Source organism: Anabas testudineus, chromosome 5 (assembly GCF_900324465.2).
Source record: "Anabas testudineus chromosome 5, fAnaTes1.2, whole genome shotgun sequence".
Lineage (NCBI taxonomy): Eukaryota > Metazoa > Chordata > Actinopteri > Anabantiformes > Anabantidae > Anabas > Anabas testudineus.
This window is the reverse complement of record NC_046614.1, coordinates 4,638,973-4,663,810: the sequence shown is the minus strand read 5'-3', so window position 1 is coordinate 4,663,810 and position 24,838 is coordinate 4,638,973. Positions and strand designations below refer to the sequence as shown.

Genomic DNA, 24,838 nt, shown 5'->3' with positions numbered 1-24,838 from the left:
TATATATATGTGTATATATATATATATATATATATATATATATATATATATATATATATATATATATATATACAGTGGCAAGAAAAAGTGTGTGCTCTTTACAGGATGACCACACTTAGGGAGAGTGGCAACAGTGCTGCAACAGTAAACCCAGAACTGGTGTGTGTTTTTAAAGGGCTGGACTATTATTTTCAGCAGACTGTGTTTTTGTATTGTTGTGAGTTAGATGAAAATCGGAGCACATTTTGTAATGATTTTTACTTGATTTACTTGATCTTGATGATACATGCAAATAATTATAATATCTGAGAATAAAAACTAAATATTTCATAGTAAAATCTACTGTCAAATGTTCTCTCCTTGCTTTTCCAACCTCAGTATGTCCAAAACAGAGCAATTCCTAAAACTCCCCTTAATAGAGTCTTTCAGGGAGGCACAGGAAGAGGAACAAATGGCTCTATTCAGTAGCGTCCAAAATGCTAATGCCTCCGGCTCTTAACACGTTTATAAGGGTTCCCATGTCACGACATGGCATAGTCCACCCCTATTGGTGGCTGTGGCTTGGGACTGCATGAAAAAAGCAGTCACATTACAGAACATGAGAAATATGACAACAAACCGGCTGGTTTCCTGGGGAACACGGGCATCTGAAGCCCTATTCTCTCTCTGTAACATGCATGTGAGCATGTTATGTCATCCTTAACATTGAGGTTTCTTTCTTCACCATGACTTTAATGACAGAAACCTCAATTTGGTCCTGACATTTAAAGAATCTAGAAAAAGTTCCTGGCATTCTGTGGTTTTGTTGCTGAAACAGCCAGTGCATGAGTGGAGGTATGAACTATGTGGGCTGGTTAAAGGGGAAAAAGTAGCAACAAAGTGACCGATAGCTCAGGTGTTGTCAGTAAAACTATTGGTCATCTCAGTGAGTTGTATTGAATTCCAGTAACTATGTGCTCCCATATGTAAATGATGGCAACACTACCTTCTATATTGGAGAAACATTTTGCAAGCAAGTAAATGAAGGGCAGACAGGGCTTAGTGATTGCTGGGGAAAGTAATTACTCCTTATCTGTATGTGTGCTGGAAGTCAGGCAGCAGAGCCAGACCCATCTGGATTGATGTTATGTCAGCTGCTCAAAAAGTATTTCTTTTTGACAGCATTTCTTTTGACTGGTAACAGGTTCAGTGCTGTATTGACCACCTATAACGATTATACAACAGAGCACAACAGACCTTTTGTCTCAACTCTTAATTCCATTTTAAATGTCAATTTCATGATTCAGAACATACAGCAGTTTGACTTGTTGACAAGACAAACATTGGATTAGCAATATTGAACTCTAAATCTCAACTTGGACTTACTGATGGTGAGATAAAAGCGCACGATAAAGGTAAGGGTAAATGGATTTTGCAATGCAAGGACAGGAGAGTGACAAGCCTGTCATGGATCAATTAAGACATTTACTGTAGAAACCTTAAAAACACATATGAGTCAGTATTTGTGCTCAGGTGTGTCAAATTCTGAATTGCCTGCTCTGTTATAGTGCCTTAGCAATCTTTGGATTTGTATTACAATACATAATCTGATTCCAGTCACAGGAGGTTTAATTCATATGTCCATATTTTGCATAGCTTTGTATTTGTTTTTTTAAATTTACCGAATGTACTGTAAATCAATAGTGTGAATGATTCCCATCATGTCTAAAAGCTGATGTTCAAAGCAATCTTTTAAAGCAGGTTAGTCAAATATTTGGGCATTCAGCCATGAACAAATGCACTGCTATTGTACCACGACAAAACTCTCTGTAGTCAACGCTACATCCTTTCTGATGACCTACCTTTGTTGATATTGTTCGAGAGTTCTTTTCTCTTGTATTACTGAGTGTACAGCTTTGCCATTACATCAGCAACATTACTTTTATCTGCTGACATATAATAAGTTAAAAGAATTAATGTGATTGATATTACTGGCAGTCAAACACACCTCTTCCCTTTCGTTTTCACAATGCTGTGTGTTCAGTCATCAGTTAACCTGATTATCCAGCCACCACATGGAGGGCTACTGGTAGGTCAGCTGCATGTCCGACTTGCGGTCAGACAGCGTGTTTCTCGGATGTTTTCCAAACCACAATACAAATCTATATAGCCCCATTGGTGGAAGTAGCATGTGTCATTACAATATACCCCTATTCCCCATGGCTTAGTTTATAGATACAGATGGCATGTGACCACTAATGATTTTTATCTCCATTTCCTTCCTGCACCCTGTCCTATTGTATGTTCGATTTTATAATCAAGCAAATTAGATTTTATTCCACTCAGTGCAGATGCTAGACCGCAGCATAGCAGCTAAAAGCTGTTGCTGCATCAGCACTGGAACAGACACTATACTCAGAACCTGAGGACAGCAGTCTTCTTTTATGCTAACCACTTGATACCTCTTGAGATCTGCATTAACCGCCTCTTGGCTCATTTGAAACAGCGTTACTGCTATTACCTCTCAACTGTCAATTTCTTAACCCTTTATGCAGTTTGTAACATTGGAAACGAAATACATATTTTGCATGGCTTTACAAGGGCTTTACCGCTTGAACTTTTTGTATGATCTGTATAATGATGACCTGCTTAATCTTGTGTTGAAATAATGAATGAATACAATAATATGTGTCTTAAAGAGAAACTTCTGACTCATTATATAGCTACTTTGTGTTAATTAGTGTACAGTGATGGTAACTGTCAAACCATCAAAGATCAGCTTCATTGTGCTGTAGTATATTGTAGTAAACTACACTGTAGTAAATATTGCTGTATTGTTTGTTGTTAAATATGACACTAATTTAATATTTTAACAAAAACAAAAAAAATTCTGGTAAGGAATTTCTAGACAAATGTTTTTGGTCAGAGCCTTCTAATATTCTATAAATGGTATTCACTATATTCACAATTTCTTTTGAAAAATGTGGGTATTTGTGTATATTAAATATAGAAATGACTAAAAGACAATATAAAAACCATCTGTATTTTAATGTTTTCTGTAGTGTCCTCAGCACAAGAGAACCTTGCATCAGAAAACACATTTTTGGATGTTAAAAAATACAGCAGCTAGTTCTCCTCTATGTGACTTTTAATACAACAAACAGCAGACCTTCACCCACACACAGAAAACACAAAGCGTTATTCTGTCTCCAGGCTGAGCTTTTGATGTTAGCCTGACAAAGGCACCAACTCCAAAAGCCCCTTTCACTAGATTATTTAATGTCCTGTGTGTCCTTTCAAGTTGTGAATAGATAACTTTCTGGGTGTGCCTCATATTTCAGTTTGAAGCAGGCATTTGTTTCATTTGTTTGGGCATCCTTTTAAGTGGCACCAGCTCTTAGTAACACTGAAACTTTAAGCTCTTGATTTGATGACACATTCCACATCTGTCGTAATGGTTCAATGTTGGGTAGGTATTTCACTATACTTGTATTGTCCTGTGGTTTACTTTCCTGTTTTATGATTTGTTTCATATCATTCAGCTTTACCATTGGTGCACATAAACTGTTAACGGGTGATGGAAACTAATGAGGAAACTGTACCTGCTCTACCTCAACTCAGCAGGGGCTGCTTTAAATCTCATCCATAAATTTTTATGGATGACCATGTCATGCACGAGGTTGTAGGCAAATGTCAAATTCTTGCACTTCCTCAACAGGCCTCTCAAGACACATTGAAAAATGTATTTTGATTTTAAGTGTTATAAGGCACTAGTACCCTAAGACCCAAAACTCCTGCGCTGTTGATTCTCTTAGAACATATGTAGCACAAAAATATATCTAGACGCTGATCTATCAAGCGAAGCTGTAAGGGTTATTTGCATGGTAATTTAGTTCCCGTTGTACCTTATAGAATTGTGCCTGTGAGCTACTACACCTGACATGGGCTAATTGGCTATCAAGAGAGGCTCTGAGAATAATGGGGCTATGGGTTTCCCATCACTAGATGCTTTTCCAAAAGAAGAAATACAGTTTCAGTCAAAATTATTCAACTCCCTTCCACAGGATTTGAGTGGTGTGAATACAATTTAATGAAATCATAATCAACTAAGACATTGATAAACAGTCAAAGGAAATTAATTGATAAATATTTAAATGATTTGAACATGAAGTTGATTGCATAGGTTCACAGCATAGCAAATTCAGAGTGTAGAGTTGCCTAAATCTTCAGGCTTCAACGCTATGTATCTTAAATGGTCACATTGTAAGGTAAATATTGAAGAAGCAGGTTTTTCTCAGTGTTGCTAAAGCAAAGTAAAATCTAGACAATTTTGTCAGCCCACACATACTGAGGTAGTCATGCTAATGTTTTTTTATGTTATCCTGTGTGTTTTTATATTATGTTTGTATGTGCTATTGTCCTATTGACGAATATGTCTGGATGTTCACACACACAGACAAGGCCTCGCCCTCACCACCCCCAACCTTCCACGTGCTCACATGTTTAATTTGTCACCGACATTGCTCTGCCTCCTTGTCTCTTGCTGTGCGTCAATGTGAGACGGATCCCACCGACATTTTCCACCACAGGATTAACTGTGAAGGGCGACAGGCTGCTCTGCCTCACTGCTCCCAAAGGTCTGACCTCAAAATGTGTGCGTAAAGAGGTGGCCAGCAGGACACTCCTTAAAAGGCTATTAGATCCTCACTGCTTATTATGAGTGGGCATGGTACTGAATTATCCTCCCTGCGTTCCCCTTGTGATGTGACTATAGGTGGAAAAAGCCTGTTTTCCGGAAATAATTAATCCTGCTTGTTGGCATAATAATATTGACGAGAACGCGTTGCTAGTGCCTTGAGTGTTGTCTTTTTCTCTGGCAGGTGGGCTGCTGTTGATGGAGATCATCATCTTCTCATTTAGCTTCCTGCCTGCAGGACCTCTCCATTAAATTACAACTGAGCCAGTGTCTCTGGAGAAGGGGATTTGATTCAGGCTAGTGTGTGCACTTGTGTGAGCAGGCCTGTATATGTGTGTGTGTTTCTGCACGCAGCATGTCTGTGCCAATGTGTGTATGCTGATCCCTCCAACCATTTGGAAAGCTGTGTGTCCAGGGTGTATCTCAAAGCAGAGCCAAGCCTGGTTACCATGCCTACACATTTCACAGAGAGACACTGCATTAATCTTAATGAATTCATTTTCAAGCTTATGTTTGCCTCTGTATTCTCTGTCAGCTGTGTACACACTCTAAATAGCTGTGGAATTGAGGCCTTTTCCATTGCTAAAAGTGACCTGGGGGAAATAGCTTATTGATTTTGGGGGTAACATGATTAAATTGAGTTCTAAGTGGACACTTCATCTGAAAGAACAGAAGAAAGCATAGAAGCTGGTCTGCTTTGGTGCAGGGTCTCGCCTTCTATTTCCCTCATTGATGCATTTAAATGAATTGCTTGCTTTAAAAAAATAGGCTGGCATATTTATGTTAAGTTGAAGTTTTAATTAGTTGCTTTTGCTTTCAAGGAAAGCACACTACTGTGGGTGCTGTGCAGCCAGAAAAGGAACAGACGTTGTTGTGCACATTGTGTTCAGTAGGTGTGTTAATCAGGAGTAGAGATCTCCTGGTCACTGCCATGATCGCTGAGCGCACCATCTGTGACGCTCTGATGGCCGGCAGTCTGGCTGAGAGAGCTGGAAAACAGTGTGGCGCAGTTTCACCTGTGCTGTCCTAGTCAGCCCCTCCTTCATACTGGATGAATTCACTTCTTAATTTGACCCTACTTGGAACCACAAACAAACACTTCACCTCACCGGTATTAGAATATGGAATATTTTTGTATAGTTCAGATGAACCTTAGAATGTGTGCAGTCCCTCCTCAGCTGCAGACATGTGTTGTTTGAGAAGTTTCTTTGTAGTGTGCTGTGCAGAATAAATGGTCTGTCATTGTGGATCCTGGAACTAATTGAGGGGACTATTAAAGTGCCGCTGGTAATGGCGAATTCACGTAAATGTGGACAATTTAATTGCTGGAATTTGGCCTGTTTTTCATTTGCAGTCACAGGTCATAAACAGAACCAGTGACATCTCTGGCAGTAACACTTAGGTTGTTGCTGAGTTCAGAGTTGCAATTTGTCTGTGATGGAATCCCAAAACTGCGGAGTGAAAAAATGTACAGTATAAACACATCGTCGTATCACACAGCGCAGTAAACAGCTGCACAATTCATCACCCTAAGAAAACGGCTCATCAATGTTTGAATGATCAGTGTGAAGATAGGGTCACTTGTTACCTTGGCAACTTATAAGATAACCATATAGAGAAATGCATTAGTTTTCATATTGATTCAGAGTGCATAGAATAAAGCATGTGGTGTCTGCTGAAGTCAGGTCTCCCTGCTTCTATCTGCGAGTGCCAGGTTGGAGGCTTATTGACCGCTTTTGACAGCCCGAGTAACAGACGACTTTTGGGTGAAACAGGCCGTGTGCCCAAAGTTCAATTAAAAACCCCACACACTGTGCGTAGCAAGCATATTTGCCAAATGGTGAGGAAAGTGTGCATCAGTCTTCATGCTTTCTCAGCAATCTGGTTGTCCTTCAGGGATATTGATGACTCCACCTTAAATCATTTTTAAAAATTCACTTTAATGCTGCAACATTTATCTAAACTTGACAGGTTGAAGGAGGTTTTCAGGTACACGTGATTACAAGCATTGAAAACATACAGCTACATGTAGAGGTTTTAGTGAGGCTGTGAACTGTGGGAGCAGCCACCTGCCTTTTTTTTTTCTCCTCTCAAGGCAGCAGGGAGAGCAGCGTGGCTTTAGTTTTGAATGGTCATGCTCTTGTTTGTGTTTTTCCTCTCATTTGGTTTGACTTGCCTACGGGTGGGGTGGTGGCAGCGGGTCAAGAGAGCATTATTTCAATTCGCGATACGGCTGTGGACCTTCATCTTGGAGCAGATAACATTTAGTGATTGGTGTTTGAGGGAGATAAGCGCGATGTGTCAAAAAATAAAGCTGTACAGTAGTTGTAAATATTTCCTGTGAAAGCTGTGGATTATCTAATTTTCAATTGAATTTCTGAAAGAGTCCTTTCCAAGTGAATCAGTCTTTGCACTCGAAACCATATGAGACCAGGAAATGAGACATGTGACAATGTGCCAAATGCCAGCGAAGCATAGCTGACAGCAGAAAATAAGTTGAATTTATGAGTGTTTATTGAGTAGCACAGTCTGCTTACACGTTCTCCCCTACTTCCTTTACGGCATTTTTACAATTGGTTAATAGAGTGAATAAATGTTTGTCTCCTTGCCTCACTAAGTCATGTCCGAAAATCTGTGAAACAACTGGGCTGGAAGTGTGAATGAGCCGGAGTAGTGGTGTGAAAGGGGAAGAGGCTTTTCCCGGGGCAGTGCCCAGGACAATGTCAGGTTTGTCTGGCCCGAGTACATGAACACTAAGCTTTTCTGAACTGGCAGCCCGCCCCGGTACCTACCCATCTCTCCTGGCTTCCAGAACTGTCCAGCCCCGGAGCACTAAGCATTTGTGTAAAGTTCATAAGGCGTCCCTCTGTTTGTGTGGCCATAATGGCAGCTCCATCCTGTTGTAGCTCAAAGAGTGCTTATGGGCTCTGAGGGTCTGGCGCTGGCGCTGCAGAGGCGTGTGAGTGTTCTCAGTTACTGACTCTGGCTGACTGCTCTCATTAGAAAAAAGACCAGTGTCCCCTCTTATGGCTCAGAATCCCTTCTTCGTGTTCTCCATGAACCCAATTTGCAAAATGAAAACCTCAAGCAAGATAAAATGAAAAGTCAGTTCATGCACTTGAGCCCATTTATTTCAGTAAACAAGCTACATCTGTAAGTTGAAATACTTTATATTTAAAGTGCTTAACAGAAATGGCTGGCAGTGAACCATTATTAGTTGTAGGTTGGTAATCACTTCTTTTTCCCAGTGAAATAAATATCTTTAAATTGCCTGTAACATGCTTTTAAATTGCTAACTGTATCTGCCCAGTCCTATAGAGGTACAATCTCACCTCCACTATTTTCCAACTGTCAGCATTTGTGAGGTCTGGGTGATAATAACCTTATTTGTGACTGCAAGTTCCTTCCAGGCAGCCATGCCTTTGGTTGTTTTTTTCTCTGCGGTGCGACTCACATCAGCATAATTCAAGCATGACCCTCCTCCCTCCTTTCATTTTCTGCCTTTCTCCCCTGTTAAAACCCAAGTCTCAGACAAGGGTCCACACCATACATCATCCAGACTGGGGGGCTGGAGGGTGCTTCCTCCCTTCCCCCTCATGTGTCGTGGGAGAGACTATGGGTTGAAGGCTCTTATCGACAGTCTCAGCACTCTCTATGCTCCGAGCTTCCCCCTGAGGTGTCACCCAGCCTCCATTCAGTTCCATCGGTATGGTGGTTCAGTCAAGTCCCTGCTCACCGCTGTGTACGTGTCAGGTCCACTTGAATCCATCCACGAAAAAGTCATTGGTTTCTCAACCAACTACCTCTTTACAGGAAGGACATTAAACAAAGGAACATAGATAAAACAGCTTTAGCAATGCTGGACTAATGCTGGGTGACAGTCTTCAGCAGTATTAGCAATTAAGGAGATTGTCACTGGCTGACAGAAGAAGATTGTAGCAGGAGCAAAACTTGACAGATTTTCACACAGTGGGAGATTTCTATTCTTACCAAGTATATTTTGTCTTCAGTTCTTTATAGCAAATAAGCACTTTTCATTGAGCTTTCAGGTGCAGCAAGCATCTTTCATGTCACTTATGGGGGGCGAGATGGAACTTGCATTCCTCCACTCTCTTTTGTACACACCCGGTGAATAGCCTTTAGATCGGGCTTTGTGGGAATGATTGTGAGTGGCTTAATGAGCGTCTTTGCCAAGCCAGAGGCTTTGGCAACATATGTGACTACAGTGCCTCTGTTCCTGTCTCCAGCCCCGTATGACACAACTCACAACGGGCTCAGCACTCTCCATTTTTTTCAGAAATCTAATTTTACCTACCCTCATGGTTTCCTTTCATTCTGGATGTTATTACCTGGAAAGGAATTGTTACTCTTCTCATGGGAACCGGGACTGAGAATGGAGTAAAATTGTGTAAGTATGCTCTAGTGTCTGGGGATGTCTGTAAAGCTGTTGCAGCACATTTAGGTTAAGCGTGTTTTGGTCTTTTCACATGCAGGAGACACAGTGAGAGACATTCAGTATGTGTATTTCCTTGAAAAGCAAAAAGAAGAAAAATCACTGGTTTAAATACTATTATTTATTTATTAGAATTTTTTTTGCATGTTGTTTTGTATATTTAATTAAATTCTCTTCAATTCACAAAACTTTATTTGTCCCCTTTGAGTTATTCAAGGCACATAGAGCAATTTACACAGATTAGCTTGCAAACCACTTTACAATAACACATAATAGCATATGTATTCAGTTACAATAGTATATGTAAATATATTGTTATTTTTTATATATATGTATTTTGTATCTGGCATCAGAATTTAATAAATATTCTTTTTGTTAGAAATTAAAAAGCACCAATCAGCCAAAGTTAATGTCACTGTCAATAATTGTCACAGAAATGTCAACAGTTTAGAATAATGGAAATGTTAACTTTGTGAGGCGCACTTCGTCCTAGTTATTGTGACATCTGAGAAACATCTAAGGAGGTTGATGGCTGAATTGCGGAACACAACACATTACAAAGTGTTTCATGGGAGATATTTGAGAAGTTTGAAGTACAAGCTGTAAATGTGGAATATTGTCAGTTTATTCAAATGTACTTGTGAGGAGTTGGAAAAGCAGTCCTTTCAGTGAGTGTAAGTTTTTGTAATAAATCTGATTGTTCTGTATATTGACTAAACAAGCAAATAAATTTGGTTATAAGGTTATTGTGATGAGAGCTGCTATGGTCAGTTAGTTGATGACCACCAAGTTAACTGATGAAAACTAAACTATTTGGATTAAACATTTATTTTTATTTTCATTGCCCAACATTCACTGGTTTTATTATTGCTGGTAAATGTTTGCTGGCTTTCTAATTCTTTTATGATTCTAATCTGACTCCAGGCACCTGAGTGTTGATCAGACAAAAACAAGTGAGATTGGTCAAAGAATACAAATCCACTAGTTGGTGGATATAAACCAAAGTTGATCTTTTGATCCAGGGTTAATTAAAGTCTATAACATAGACATAGATTACATATAATATACTGTTGATTCCGCATCGTCATGTTTTGTGCCACACAGTTCATAATTTAACATCAATACACCTTAAACTTAACTGCACTGAAACAGTACTTATTAAAGGTGTACTGGGAAAATGACTACAGACACAGTGCAGTATGTTTAATTCATGTACAGAGCACTCACTGATCAAATATATCAAATACAGTGTATTCACTTTCACTTAAGTTCATTCTGTGCCCCTCTTTCATACCTATGAAACAAGCAAATGTCTTGAACTGTGTAATTTGTTGCTGGCTACTGAAAGTTTCTGTTTTTCATAATAGACACTTATTACAATTTATAATAGTACTTATTACCATTATACCATATTTTGTTGCACATCACAAGAATACATTGTAAACCAGATTACAGGTAGACATTCTTCATGGTCATATTTTAAAATGTTGAATCTTGAATGTCTCTTCTTGGGTTCATTCCTTTCGATTTGTCTTAACACAACCTCAGATCGACCCTATTAAGTGATGGAGAGGCACAGGAACTGGGCCACATATCCGACAGCTGTGTCAAACAGCTTACCCGGAGTAACGCTGTCCAGATGCTTGGCTCTTAGCACGGAACAGGAAAATCAAATGCTGATAATGAATGATAGTCAGCAGAGAACCTCTGGTTTCATAAGCTGAAATTGTGATTTTACTTAATGTATATTAGACACCTAGAGGGATTAAAAACTGGATGAAGCAACAGAGGTGTTTGTGTGAAAATGTGGTTTTGCTGCTGCTGCATGTGTTCTGTAGGAGCATCATAAACTCTTAGTTAGTGGCAGAAATAAATTGCTTTAGGGTCTGATGGAAGTAAGAATTTGGAATATAAGAGCCATCGATCATTCATTGCTGTGGCACAGTTTCGTCTGGGGAAATTGCCAGCATCAGTCAGACCAAGTGAATGAATGTGGAGAGGAGCACGCTGTGTTAGGTTACACAAAATAATATTCCAGTCCCTGCAGTCCAACTTGTGAATTCATCTCTCTGCCGGCTACTCAGCGAGGATCACACACTAATGTGATTATTGTCCTGGGCATGGGGGCACTCCTGTGGGACTTCAAAGAGAGCAGATCAGAGGGAAAATGGAAAAAAGAAAGCTGTAAGCTGTGGTGCAGAGACAGGTGCAGTGCAAGTTTTGAAAGATTTTCTTTCTTTTCTTTTGGTTTTAACATATTAACAGGTTCAAAATGAGGACTCCGCCAGCATCTGTTTCTACCTATTGTTGATGATTTATTACCCTGTCATCATGTAACATGCTTTGTGTTTCTGGTGATCGGTTACCACTCAACATATAAAATATTCAACAGTGTTGATTTAAAACTTATCATCCAGGGGACAAATAATAGCTAGCTCTGATATGGATGTGGAGATACTGCTGTAGGTTTTCGTCAGTGCAGCTTTCATCCCTGTTTGGCTTGAATATTAACATGAGAATTTCACATTTAACAGAGACAAACAAGCTTTCAGACACAAAAGAGCAACTCATTTGAGGCTGGTGAACGCCTTGGTACTCTTTTGTTCATGAAACAATGAAATGCACATCACTGACAACATGGAAACCTCTAGAAAACTCCAGTGCTTGTTAGCTTTTTCTTTTTTTTTTCAACAAACTACCTTATCTTAGCCATACACTACACTAGAATGTCCAGTGCCACGCAGTGACATAAACATCCTGCTGAAGTACATGAGGCTCTGGAGGGTTACTGCAGGTTATACATAGTGTGTCCCACTTCTCCCTGGTGAGAAGAGTTCATGTGGGGTCATAAAGATTGTACTTCATTAGTTCATAGAGGTGCAGGGGTCACACACTCCACAGTTCATCAGGCACCGCTCTATATCTGTCTTGCACTCATCGTCACTCTTTCACAGCGCGAGAGCCTATTCTTTTTCCAGCACATCCTTGTCGTGTCTCTCCTTTGCTCAGCTCTAGGCCCGGTGCCCTCAGCCTGCTACAGCTACAGACCCCTGAAATATTAATGGTGCAATAATTGAGCTGTCACACTTTTTAAAATGCGGTAAAATCGAGCCAAATCTCAATTAGGCAAGCATGTTATCTAATGTTGCTCCTACTTCCTAACCTCATTAAGCATCTTGTTTCTGTGTTTTTGTCGTTCCCCTAATATTTCAATAATTGATGAACTGCCACCTTGTAGTAGAATACAGATAAAGCTTGTCATTGCCAAAGGTCAGAATAAAATCAAATTCTGAAGAGCAAGGGGAAAACACAAAATCTCCAAATGAAAGAAAATTAATTTCTACATCAAACCACTTACACAAGCTTTGCGTTTCACTCAAAGCCAGACAGTGTGGCAGATTTGCGAGAGCAAAATGAGCAGCTGATTGGACAAAAAGGAACAAAATGACAACCTAAAAACTGAGGACTCATTACACACATCAGAAGCAACGCTTAGTGCTAATCAGCTCGGCCGTTGTTTTAATTGTTGTTGAATGATCAAACGGGGAATCAGTGTGGAGGCATTATCAGAACTGTGAGAGGGGAGTGTGGAGCCGCTGTCTTTCCCGTCACAGGTCTTTAGCAAAGATAGTATTTTAATCCAGGCTGACAAGACGAGGATCTGCTTAATCCTATTACAGGCTTGCACATTAAACTACAGTAGGCGCACACTTGTCTGCCTGTTGTCTTTGTGTGAGAAAGAAGCAGATGGTGCCAAGCTACAGAGCCTACTGTAGTGAACTTTGAATGGCTGAGCCTCGACCCCACACTGTTACCAAACAACACATCCACAAGTGTGGAAAATGTTTTAGGAAACAACTTGTTGGTGTTGTAGTTCTCTTTGAAATACTTCTACAATCCTAATAGTGTGTAAAACATATTATATTATGTATTATATTTAAAATAGTTTATGGGTTTCAGTTAAGGTGTAATGCTAGACCAGATGGCTGAACTGCAGGAGTCAAGAAAGAGCTTGCCAATTCATCTTAATGTGCCAGACTTGTTTCCTTAAGAAAAACAAGCCAGTTAAGATGAGATCTAGGTTACAGCATACAGTAGTGCAAAGAAAAGAAGAAAGACTCACAGCAGGTTTAGTTTGGGCAGGTATCTTCATGCTTTTGTTTGGGTATCAGAAATCTCAATAAAGGACAGGAGACTTTGTTTAGTCACAGGAAGTGACAGTTCATACTGTAGATGAGGCAGTTCTAAACAGGACCAGGTTATGAAATGGTAAGGTGTTCAACTTCCACAAACTAGGTTTATCACTAGAAGCATCAGTATATAATAAAGCAAACACTGGCACTGGCAGAACTTAAGCAATGTGGCTACTTTATTGATTGTTATCAAAATAACATCCCAGCAGAACAACCAAGACCACAGTTTTGATAGTATAAACAACCTTACAGTCATTGCAAATTGCAAAACACCTCCAGATTTCATCATCTGGAGTTTTCCAGCTAGACGCAAAGAGCTATTTTTAAGTAGGGAAGGCAGAGAAAAGTTTAACACCATTCAAATCCACCACAAGACCTCCCCAAACCAGAACCATATGAAGCAAGTTGAAAATTGGTGATGTTGCCCTTTAAGAGAATATTCATAGGATTTATACAGAAATAGCAATTCAATTTATATCCAACTTGTGAAAGTTGGAAGTTTGAAAACTGGCTGAAATATGGTGTGATTTTAAAGGAGATAGTGTCAGAGAGTGCTCTTCATCTGTCACACAGTGAGAGCTTTAAAGTACGGTGGCGGATTTCATTTGGCCCACATTGCTTCATTTCCCTCTCTGTGCCCCCTCCATGGCAGAGCTTCTGTCCCCTCTGAGCACTGGCTAAGTAAGGTTAGGGTTCATATTGGCCTTCACTCAGCGAGCAGCTTTTAACCTCCTGCCAGCTCCATCAATCTCAGGCTGGTGTGATCAATGCAGAGAGGGGCGGGGATTAAGAACAGCCCGCCGCCTGTAAATCAGGCGAGCTGGTGGGGGCCCCTCTTGTGTGCATCATATAGCTCCAATAGGCACCATACCCTCTCACTTGAATGTAGACATCATCACTCGCAGCAGTTAAGCTCTGAGCAGACCTCCCTCAACCAGATGGCTGACTTAGCTCTCAATAAATGTTTAACGAGGGGAGAACAAATTAAATCAGAAGGCAAATGATCAAGCACAGTTTGAACAAAGTGTAATCCACCTAAGGTGGTGTTAGGCCGGTAAAGGATTTTGGCCAGCACAATAGGACAATGAGAACACATTGTCTTGTGGGGATTGTAACCGCCCTCCCTCTCCTTTTAACCAGGCCAATCTTACCGACAAAACACAAGCCAATTAGCACAAAGCCCTTACCTTTTGATTTGAATCAGTGCTTAGCAACATAAATCACTCGGTCTGGGAAAGACTAAAACAAAGGAAAGCCTACGGCATCTCTCTAGATGATTTATAACTCTGAGACACCAATCTTCAGTTGGAAACAAAGTCAATAAGTCTGAAATATGATTGAGTATGGCTCATGTATAATGTGTAAAGCACACTTAGCTTCTTAAACCTTTGTAGGAGATACAGTAGGTTTGCAGAGCAGAGGTCACAAGTCGGATCAAAGAGGCCAATATTGAATCACAGGCAGAGTTAATACCATTACCATGTGGCGTGGTTGAAAAGTTCAGAGTGCACCTTCATCTGAAAACAGCCCCGCACAGAATGAAATCGACTCTTTTGTCCCCTGATCAATTATTCAATTATGTCTCTTGAACAGGACGTTTTACCCCAGTGTTCCTGTTGAGTTTGTTAAGGCTGCAACAATATTAAAAAAGAGCTAGGAGTGGATTCAAACACCACTGTGAACAACAAACTTCTTTCCAGAGGTTGCACAGATGGTTAAACACTATTACTGTACAGCTCACATCTAGTAACTGCTGCTTAACAACGCAGACATGCCTTCTTGGACATTAATTGGATTCCCTATCAACACTAATGCTATAATTGCAATTACTGGACTTTATCCTTGCGATGTTCCTTGCATATTGAACAATTTTCATTTTACATGAGCACCAGTAAAATTCCCTGTAGACCACCAGCCTTAAGATTTCACATTTCTTTTAAACTTAAATCCTTGCTATTATTTGTCTTTCTCCTATCATAAGGTACATTAGCTGTTAAGCTAATTACTCCAGTGTGACCTAATGAGATAGGTCACAGCCAACATGAGGAATTCTAATGAATCAAGGCCTTATACAGCACCCCTGCAGACACCACATTTCCCATGCACTGCTCTTCTGCGTCCTCCTCTCCCTCCTTGTTCTGCACCCTGGACCGATCATGTGCTCATTATTGTCCAGACTCTGGTCTGTTAGCTGGAAAATGATCCAGTGCTTTGTACTCTGCAGCCTGGCTGTGCGAGTGCAGACAGCTTACTCTGTCTGACTGTTAAGTATGTATGGTATTTATTCTTCATACCCCTCAGGCAGGCAATACTAGCTGCAATCATAGATAAATGTGTAGCTGCATTGTTAATCTGTTGAAGTCATTGTTATCAGAATCTCACAGGCATAGATCAAAACAGCAGTGTGATGAATGAATAGTATCTTAACTTTAATGGTAATTTTGGTTTCAGTCAGATTTATTCCAGTGTTTTAGAATAAATGTGTTTTTTTCAGCAGTAATGTTGAACATCTGCCATGCATTAATACATTCCCATTCTTCTTCATTGGCTTATTTATGTGTTTATTTCTATTGTTACAGGGAAAAATACACTTTCTGCGGCACAGTTCCACAGACATCAAACTAAAACAATTTGAGTCTCAGGGGAAGGGAAGGAGGCTTCGATGTGAATATTTCTTTGTCACAGCAAAATCTGAACTAGCGTTGAGTCCCTGTTGATGCAGATGAAAATGTACGGTGTGCCTGGTTATGTCTGGCTGAGCAGAGAGCAGTCGGGCTCACAGTCACGGGGGAGTTGTTGTGTTTGGGGTTTGCCTTTTTTCTCTACCAGCGCGTGGGTGGATTCATGGGGCCTTCTCTGTCTGTGCTCCTCTCACAGGTACAGCATTTCCATCGTGCCAGAGAAATGAACTGAGGACGTGGAAGAGAGTGCTCGTTTCTTGAGGACGTCTGAGATTTACAGTCACACCATGAGGTTGCAGATGAGCCCAGGACTGGCCACCGTGCTGAGCCTGATCACCTGTATTTCATGTGCCTTTGAAACGACTGCTGCCATTGATATCCCACTGGAGGGTGAGTGCTCACTTGACCTAGACAAGGATGCAGGAGGTTTCATGTTTCTTGTAAGGACTGATATCAGTAAAGGCCCAGTTCTCTCAAATTGTTTGAGAGAGTTTGCTCTAGGTTGGGTACCAAAGTCTTTACCTGAAATAATTAACATTATTTTGTCTTGTTTATCAAAATAAATTTGCATGTAGTTTATGAAAAGAGAATATTGTTGCTGAACTCTTTAATGTAAATCTTTGTGTACTGCAAACAAAATTCCATTCACTTTCATAGTTACAGAAGACCCATAGACTTTAGAGGAAGATATCTCTAAGATAGAAAGAAAAGATATAAATTCACCATAAAGTAGCTGAACTAAACTTCGATAATATTATTAACTTGAGAAAACCTATACATTAAACTCAAACAACTTATTTTATAGCTTTAGTTACGTTCCAGACTCAACTTGTACAATTCTATCAACAGCATCAAAGTCAGTGCTGTTTTTGCTTCCACTTAGTGGCACCTAAAAAGTGGTATTTGTTTGATACTTTTACTTGGTAGTATTGAGTTTGTGTACTTGCCAGTTTTAAAGAGAATGTGAATATTGGACCAGAAAAAAACAAATTAATGCAATACACTTCATGTAAAATCAGAGTTTCTGGAACCCTTCAACATTGCATGCTGGGAATTATGCTAATATGTTGAGCATTTCTTTATAACCTTAATTCCGTGAGTTTAGCACACAGTTTTCAGTCCCTTAACTGAAGAAGTCACATTTAAAAGTCAGTAAAAAAAAAGCTGAAGTGGAACTGAAATTTCAGAAGTAAGAAAACCTCATCCAGTGTACCATTAACATTGTCAACATCGATAACAACTAAAAATTAAACTGTGGAAAAAACTTTAAAAATGTATTTAATATTATTATCCTTGGGCATTTTGTTATTTACCTGCCTTTAAAGATCTCTATTTTCCAGGAGTGCTAGGTATTTGTAGAAATTACATCACAGTTAGACAGATGAGGCAAGTCCACAACAGCAGCGAGTTCAGCCATGTTTGTTAGAACAACAGGACGGAGAGCACTGAACACCGCAGAGGTTAGTGCTAGAACACTAGATTCACTCACAGTGAATGACTGTGAGTTTCCTGAATGTGGACAAAACTCACTTCCACACTTGTAGTTTTATAATTTACTTTATCCTTGTGATGCTCAAGTACTAGGGAAATTAAATTGTTTATTAACTCACTTGAAATTGTAAAATCTCAACTTCTAATAGCTCATCCTATAATGGCTGGCAGTTTGTTTTTCTGAGATTTTCACTTGTTTTTTCCAGAGGTCATGGTGACTTTGTCTCCCTATTAACATCAAAATACACTATAACAACAAAGCAGTTATTTCTGCTATAGTACACTGTGACATAATAATCACACCTTAGATAGTCATTCTTTCAAGATGCACTATTTAAAAAAGGAAAGGTTAAATGTGTAAGGAATCATGCAGTCATTTATGCTCATCTGCAGATAGCTTTTGGAACTTGGAGTGCTTTTATTAGAGAAGTGTTGAATCACACCATAGAGAACTGTTACAATCATCAAGTATTTTGTGAATAGAATATATTAACAGCTATTATCTCATTTGAACCCATTTTTTTATTGTTTCTTTTGTGTGGGATGCTGTGTGTATCCCAGTTTCCTTGGAAACGGCTATCAAACCTCTGCCTCTAAATTATTCAGAAATACTTCTTAAGGGTTTAATAAAAGACTGCTCTCACAGGTTTTCTGAAAAGGAAACAAAACATTTTGGGGATCACTGATGTTGGAATATCTCTTTATAATTCAGCCTTCTGCTTTGCAGTGTGTTTAGAGAATATATGTGAAAGGATTATTTTCAAACTGCTGACTGTTTTTGTTTTGTCCCCACCCTCCCCTGCTGCCATGGATTGGGTAGTTTTAGGTCATGTAAACAGTAAGTTGACTCTAAAATACTGTTGCTGGTATTAGTCTGTCTGTTAATCTCCTGGCTCGCTGTTGAGCACCAGCATCAGCAGCTTTACTTACAGCCATATTATATTAAATCAGAATCTCATGTGTCATCAGTCATCACTCCATAATCTTATTATAGCTTCTAGGACTCGTGGCATTTTCTGTTGCATTTCATGTTAGTATAACATTAATAGTATGTTGTGTGTTTTCATCCTCAGCACATCATCATCATACAATCATATGAGACCAAATATGAAGAGTTTTATGCACACAACAATCTAATGACTGATTGAAAGACAAAATAATATATGTCATCATTATTTTAAATCACATTATTGTAAATATTTAATGGAGAAGTGTAATTTGGGATAGAACTCTGCATAAAACTCTGCATAGAGAGATATACAGATAAAATAGTGGTATAGTGGTTCCCATCTTAGCAGGAAATAGCAGAGATTGTAAAGGATGAGGTGAGGAAGGCTCTGAAAAGGATGAAGAGTGGAAAGGCTGTTGGTCCTGATGACATACCTGTGGAGGTGTGGAAGTGCTTAGGAGAGACAGCAGTGGAGTTTCTAACCAGTTTGTTCAACAGGATTCTAGAGAGTGAGAAGATACCTGAGGAATGGAGGAGAAGTGTTCTGGTACCGATCTTTAAGAACAAGGGTGACACGCAGAACTGCAACAACTACAGAGGAATAAAGTTGATGAGCCACACAATGAAGCTGTGGGAAAGAGTAGTGGAAGCCATGCTTAGGAAGAAGGTGGAGATTTGTGAGCAGCAGTATGGTTTTATGCCCCGTAAGAGCACCACTGATTCCATTTTTGCTTCGAAAATGTTGATGGAAAAGTACAGAGATGGTCAGAAGGAGCTGCATTGTGTCTTTGTAGATTTAGAGAAGGTGTATGACAGGGTGTCAAGGGAGGGGCTGTGCTACTGTATGGGGTTGTCGGTAGTGGCAGAGAAGTACATCAGAGTAGTCCAGGACATGTATGAGAGAAGTGTGACGGTGGTGAGATGTGCTGTAGGTCAGACAGAGGAGTTCAAGGTGGAGGTGGGACTACACCAAGGATCAGCTTTGAGTCCCTTCTTGTTTGCTATGCTGATGGACAGGCTGACAGATGAGGTCAGACAGGAATCTCCCTGGACAATGATGTTTGCGGATGACATTGTAATTTGCAGTGAGAGTAGAGAGCAGGTGGAGGAACAGCTGGAGAGGTGGAGGTTTGCTCTGGAAAGAAGAGGCATGAAAGTCAGCCGTAGTAAGACAGAATACATGTGTCTAAACATGTTAGGTTACAGGTTGCTGAGGTGCAGGAGTTTAAGTACTTGGGGTCAACAGTTCAGTGTAATCGGGAGTGTGGAAAAGAGGTGAAGAGGCGAGTGCAGGCGGGTTGGAGAGGGTGGAGGAAAGTGTCAGGAGTGTTGTGTGACAGAAGAGTGTCAGCAAGACTCAAAGGGAAGGTGTACAAGACAGTGGTGAGACCAGCTTTGCTCTATGGGTTAGAGACGGTAGCAGTGAGAAAGAGACAAGAGGCTGAGATGGAGGTAGCAGAGATGAAGATGTTGAGGTTCTCCTTAGGAGTGACCAGGTTAGACAGAATAAGGAACAAGCACATCAGAGGGACGGCTCACGTTGCCTGCGTCAGCAACAAAGTCAGAGAGGCCAGACTGAGATGGTTTGGACATGTGCAGAGGAGGCATAGTGAATGTATTGGTAGAAGGATGTTGGAGATGGAGCTGCCAGACAGGAGGGCAAGAGGACGACCAAGGAGGAGATATATGGATGTTATAACAGAGGACATGAGGTTGGCTGGTGTGAGGGTAGAAGATGCCCATGATAGAGTGAGGTGGAAAAGGATGATTCTCTGTGGCGACCCCTGATGGGAAAAGCTAAAAGAAAGGAAGAAGAAGTGGTTCCCATCTTGTCTTAAAACAATGAAGGGGATTGTGATAGATTGATTTCTTTCCTAAATTTACCTTTTTTTCTAATGAGATAACTGCATACCACTACTTCTTAAGTATACAGTGTAGACATTTGAGTTCTTCTTTGAGGCCTGTGTTGTTTTGCTTACATTTTCATGCCTGTTTGTTTGTTGCCCAGTTGAGCAGCTGCCCACCATCACAGTTCAGTCGCCCAGCTCTCTCATTGCCTTCCCTTTTGACGAGAGCTTTCCCGTGACGTGTGAAGCCAAAGGGAATCCTGAGCCAGAGTGAGTACCGAGCTTTGCATCAACTCAGATGGGAGGAGGAAGAAGACGGAGCCCTCATTAGCAACCAAGCAGACACCAGTAACAAACAAGAGCAACAGTTCATTAACATGTTGTACCCTTAGTTCTGTGCCACTAACTTCTGAAAATGAGCATGCTGCAGTCTCCAGTAAGGAGCTTGACATTTTAATGCTGGCTTTCTCTATGTAGATTCAGATGGACGAAGAATGGCCAGGAATTCGACCCTTTTCTAGACCCCCGGCTGATGAAAGAGGAGAATTCTGGGACCTTTGTGATTCCCAATAATGGGAACCTAACTGAGTACCAGGGAACATATCGCTGTTACGCCTCAAACAAACTGGGGACCGCCATATCGAAAGAGATTGAGTTCATTGTGCCCCGTGAGTAACATACATCTGTGAATGTCTGTGTGTGTGTGTGCGGGGTGCTCTGTTACAGTGCTTTCAAAGTGATTCAGGGTTAGCAGTCTTGTGTAATGACTGCACCCCTCCATTGTGAGCTTTCCATTGTATTGGACATGGCAGAAAGTCATTGAGGCTCTTGAGCGCTCCACCCCTTGCAGCATCTCATATATAGCTCTGTAGTAGAGAAAGCATTGAATGGGTTCTAACCTCTCCATCATTTCCTTTGCTAAATTTTTTCATTTTGTTCACAAGCATAGTATATGAACTCTCAAAGAAAATTCACTCCATTGGGAACTTTGACTACATTTAGCTTGGCTTCAGACACTCAGCAATGGTGACAAGGCACAAACAATAGTCATAGTAATGTTTGTTTTGTTTCTGCAACCCAGGAACTGGGAAAAAAGAGCCACAAAATTCAATTAACTGAATGATTCAAAGCTCAGAAAACTCACTGTTCACACTAAATTCAAGAATAATGATACTGCCATCTTCTGGAGTAGCAAAGAATTGCAGAGTTGATTAATTTATGTTTGACTTTATTGACTCACGGAAGGTTTGGTCTCTTTTTCTAGATGTTCCTAAGTTTCCTAAAGAAACACTTGAGCCTGTCGTGGTGGAGGAAGGCCAGCCTTTTACTTTAAAATGTAACCCACCAAAAGGAATACCACCTCTGCAGATCTACTGGATGACCATCAGTAAGTGTTTCAGTGGTTTATCAACAATTAAAGACCCAAATGGCAATTCTCATGGAAATATCCCCTTGAAAACTTGGTGTTCTAGAAACCTAGAGATTAAAGTTAATCTAAAAAGTCACAGATGTCAGATAAATGTAGTGTAAATAATATACTTCAATCTGTTTGGAATGTTTTGCAAGACTGTTTGGTAAGTCTGACTTCAACAGAGGCGTGGATAAAATCTCTTGACATATATATGTTACGTTCCGAAAAAATATTACCACTAAAAAAATGAAAAGTTACATACTGTAGCTTTAACAGAAACAAAGCTAAGCTCTGTGATCTGCCCTTAGGTCTGCAGCACATAGAACAGGACGAGCGGGTGTCTATGGGCTTGAACGGAGACCTCCACTTCTCTCACGCTGTGGAGAGGGACAGCAGGAGAGACTACTGCTGCTTTGCTGCCTTCCCAAGGATACGAACCATTGTTCAGAAGACTGCCATGTCTGTCATCGTCAAGACAAGTAGGTGTCACCTCAGCTTCTTTGTCTTCGCAAGAGCACTGTTTTCCTCTCAACCCAGCATGATGCAAACTTTGATTTTGTTTACAGAGCACTGATCATTTCCTGCATCTTCACTGATATCCATATTCATAGCAAAACTTCAAAAGGCACCCGAGTGTCAACGCTGTCTTGTTTATGTATCGTCTTAGTTTTTATGTTGTGATTTTGATCTTGTTGATGTTTGTCATGATGCATCTGCGTTGTTCTCATGTTCATTGTGTTTTTGTCTCATCCATCCCCATTTCAGAAAAAAGTGACATGAGTCCTGAAACTGGTAAGTTTGAAGACTTTAGAGTAAAACACAGCTCTGCTACAGTATATAAAAACAGCTTTGAGCACAAGGCAGGTGTATCAGTGTAAATGTATAAAATGTATGCATCATCAGCTATGACTGAACCACACCTTTGGTCTTTATCATGCTATTACAGTAACTCTCTTGCTATATTTCACCAGCTAATGCAATCCTAGATAGAAGACCCTCTCTTCTTACGCCCTCTGGTGTCAGATCAGAGACAAAGCTGGTCAAAGGAGAGGACTTAAAGTTGGAGTGTGTTGCCGAAGGATTGTGAGTAAAACTATCCCTTAATCTTTAACTTGACATATTAGACATTGTAGGAACGTTTGTCCAATATCAAGCCAAAACCACACAAATCTGGTTAAGTAAACAATGGTTTACAGATTAATGTAAGTGAGATGCTGTCACATGAAATATGAATCCTTATATTTCTGCTATGAATAGCCAGCTTTTTAAGACTCACCGTTGTCCTCTTACTCGTAGTCCAACTCCGCAGGTTGACTGGGTGAAGATGGGTCATCAACTTCCTGCAAAAGCAAAACTGGAGAACCATGGAAAATTGCTGATTGTGCCGAGGGCTGAGCAGGAGGACAGCGGGAAGTACATGTGCAAGGCAAAGAACCCTCTAGGAGAAGCCGTCCACTACTTTACAGTGACAGTTGAAGGTAACAACAGTGTGCAGTGAAGTGTACAGTGGTGTTATCACGTCCAACTTATTTGAAAACATGTAATATAATCTTTACTTTTTTCAGATCAGACTTTAACTGAGCCTTTAGAGGAACAAATATTGTTGGAAAGTGTATTCAAATCCTTTACTTATGGTAAAGTACAAATAAAAGATGTAAAATAACTCCATTAGAAGTACAAATCCTTCTCAGCTTCTCGGCAGCATACAGGGTGACTGGTCTACATTGGGAGAAGGAAAACCTGGTCCAGGGTTTGTGAGACCTGACTGTTAACATTTCATTAGGACAATGATCCAAAGCAAACAGCTTAAGCAATGCTGGAATTACTTCAGGACAAGTCTCTAACTGCGCTTGAGTGGTCCAACCAAAGGATCTCTGAGGAAAGACCTGAAGATGGCAGTTTACACATTCTTGGCATCCAGTCTGGTAATTGAGTGGATCAGGAAGAAGAATAAGCTGCCCAGATCCAGGTGTGAAAAGCTCGTAGAGACTTAAAAAAACTGGTACCAATGGGGATTCTACAAAGTATTGCACTAAGGTCCATTTTTAAATAAATGAACTATGGATGACGATTGTCCTGCGTATGAAACATTGTGTCCCGAATAAACTTTGGGTCCATGACACAGTGAGGCAGCCTTTATATTAGCAGTAGCTTTTCATTGAATAACATTGCACAACAGTTTCAGTGATTGTGTCTTCTGTCTACAAATGCTTTGTGTCTTTTTTGTACGGACTCTCTTCAGTTTGATAATATCATGCTAAATGTGTTTGTTCACAGAGCCTCCCGAGTGGGAGTCTGAGCCCCAGAGTCAGCTCAGTATGATCGGCTCAGACGTGCACATCAAATGCTCAGCCAGCGGGTCTCCTCAGCCCACTATAACATGGATGGTGAACGGTCTACCTTTGCAGGGTCAGTCCCCTATTAAAAAAAAAAGCATAATTTTATATTGCTTTCCTTTTTTTAAAACAAGATATTACATAGCATATAATGTGGAAAACATTTTACAAGTGGGTAGGACAGTTAGTAAAGCCAAATGGTTGTTAAAGAAATCCACTCCATGCTGTGAGAATCATCCTGAGCTGTCAAAAACTCTGTATTCTTTAAATTGAATTCCATCCACTGAGACACAAACATTGTACAGCATCTGAGGAAAACAGACCAAAGCAATCTGTCTCACCATGATGCCACTCATGATAAAAATAGGGAAGGTGCAGCTTTTCTGTCATACATTATGAGAATAGAGTGCCGTAACAAGAAGGTTGAAAACTAATATCACTGTGATCATTTTACATTTACATTTAGTCATTTGGCAGACACTTTTGTCCAAAGTGACTCAGTGAGGTACAAGTGAAAAATGTAGTATGATAATAGGAAATATAAAAATACTGAAAAAAACTTTGTCTATTACTGTAGATTTTTACAATACTATATATCCAGTAAAATACTGCATGTGAACTTCACCAAATTGTCCACAAGATTCAGATTCTTCTTTTTAAGAACAAAGAACATTCAACAGTTTCCACAGAATTAATCATAGAAACTGAGGAGAGAGCACCCCTTTCCACAGTCTGAATAACTGAGTCTGAGATTCTCTATGTAATGATAATGTGGCTGGATGGTGTAGTGATAACAGCGCCA

General features: G+C 40.2%; 1 protein-coding gene across 7 annotated transcripts in view; it reads left to right on the top strand.

Annotated features, from left to right (window-relative positions):
* chl1b (cell adhesion molecule L1-like b) overlaps positions 1 to 24,838 on the top strand; it is a 60,207-nt gene that overhangs the window by 13,978 nt on the left and 21,391 nt on the right. For 3 of the 7 annotated variants that reach the window (XM_026350134.1, XM_026350135.1, XM_026350139.1), the window contains 10 exons: positions 16,199 to 16,392; positions 18,314 to 18,331; positions 20,451 to 20,559; positions 20,767 to 20,957; positions 21,554 to 21,676; positions 22,009 to 22,179; positions 22,466 to 22,492; positions 22,672 to 22,783; positions 22,997 to 23,178; positions 23,978 to 24,109. In XM_026350134.1, the coding sequence (XP_026205919.1) occupies positions 16,290 to 16,392; positions 18,314 to 18,331; positions 20,451 to 20,559; positions 20,767 to 20,957; positions 21,554 to 21,676; positions 22,009 to 22,179; positions 22,466 to 22,492; positions 22,672 to 22,783; positions 22,997 to 23,178; positions 23,978 to 24,109 (1,168 nt within the window). In that variant the 5' untranslated portion in view covers positions 16,199 to 16,289. Of the gene's footprint in view, positions 1 to 16,198; positions 16,393 to 17,342; positions 17,463 to 18,313; positions 18,332 to 20,450; positions 20,560 to 20,766; positions 20,958 to 21,553; positions 21,677 to 22,008; positions 22,180 to 22,465; positions 22,493 to 22,671; positions 22,784 to 22,996; positions 23,179 to 23,977; positions 24,110 to 24,838 lie in introns of those variants that run through there. The other 4 variants (XM_026350141.1, XM_026350136.1, XM_026350137.1 and 1 more) reach the window with 4 other exon arrangements.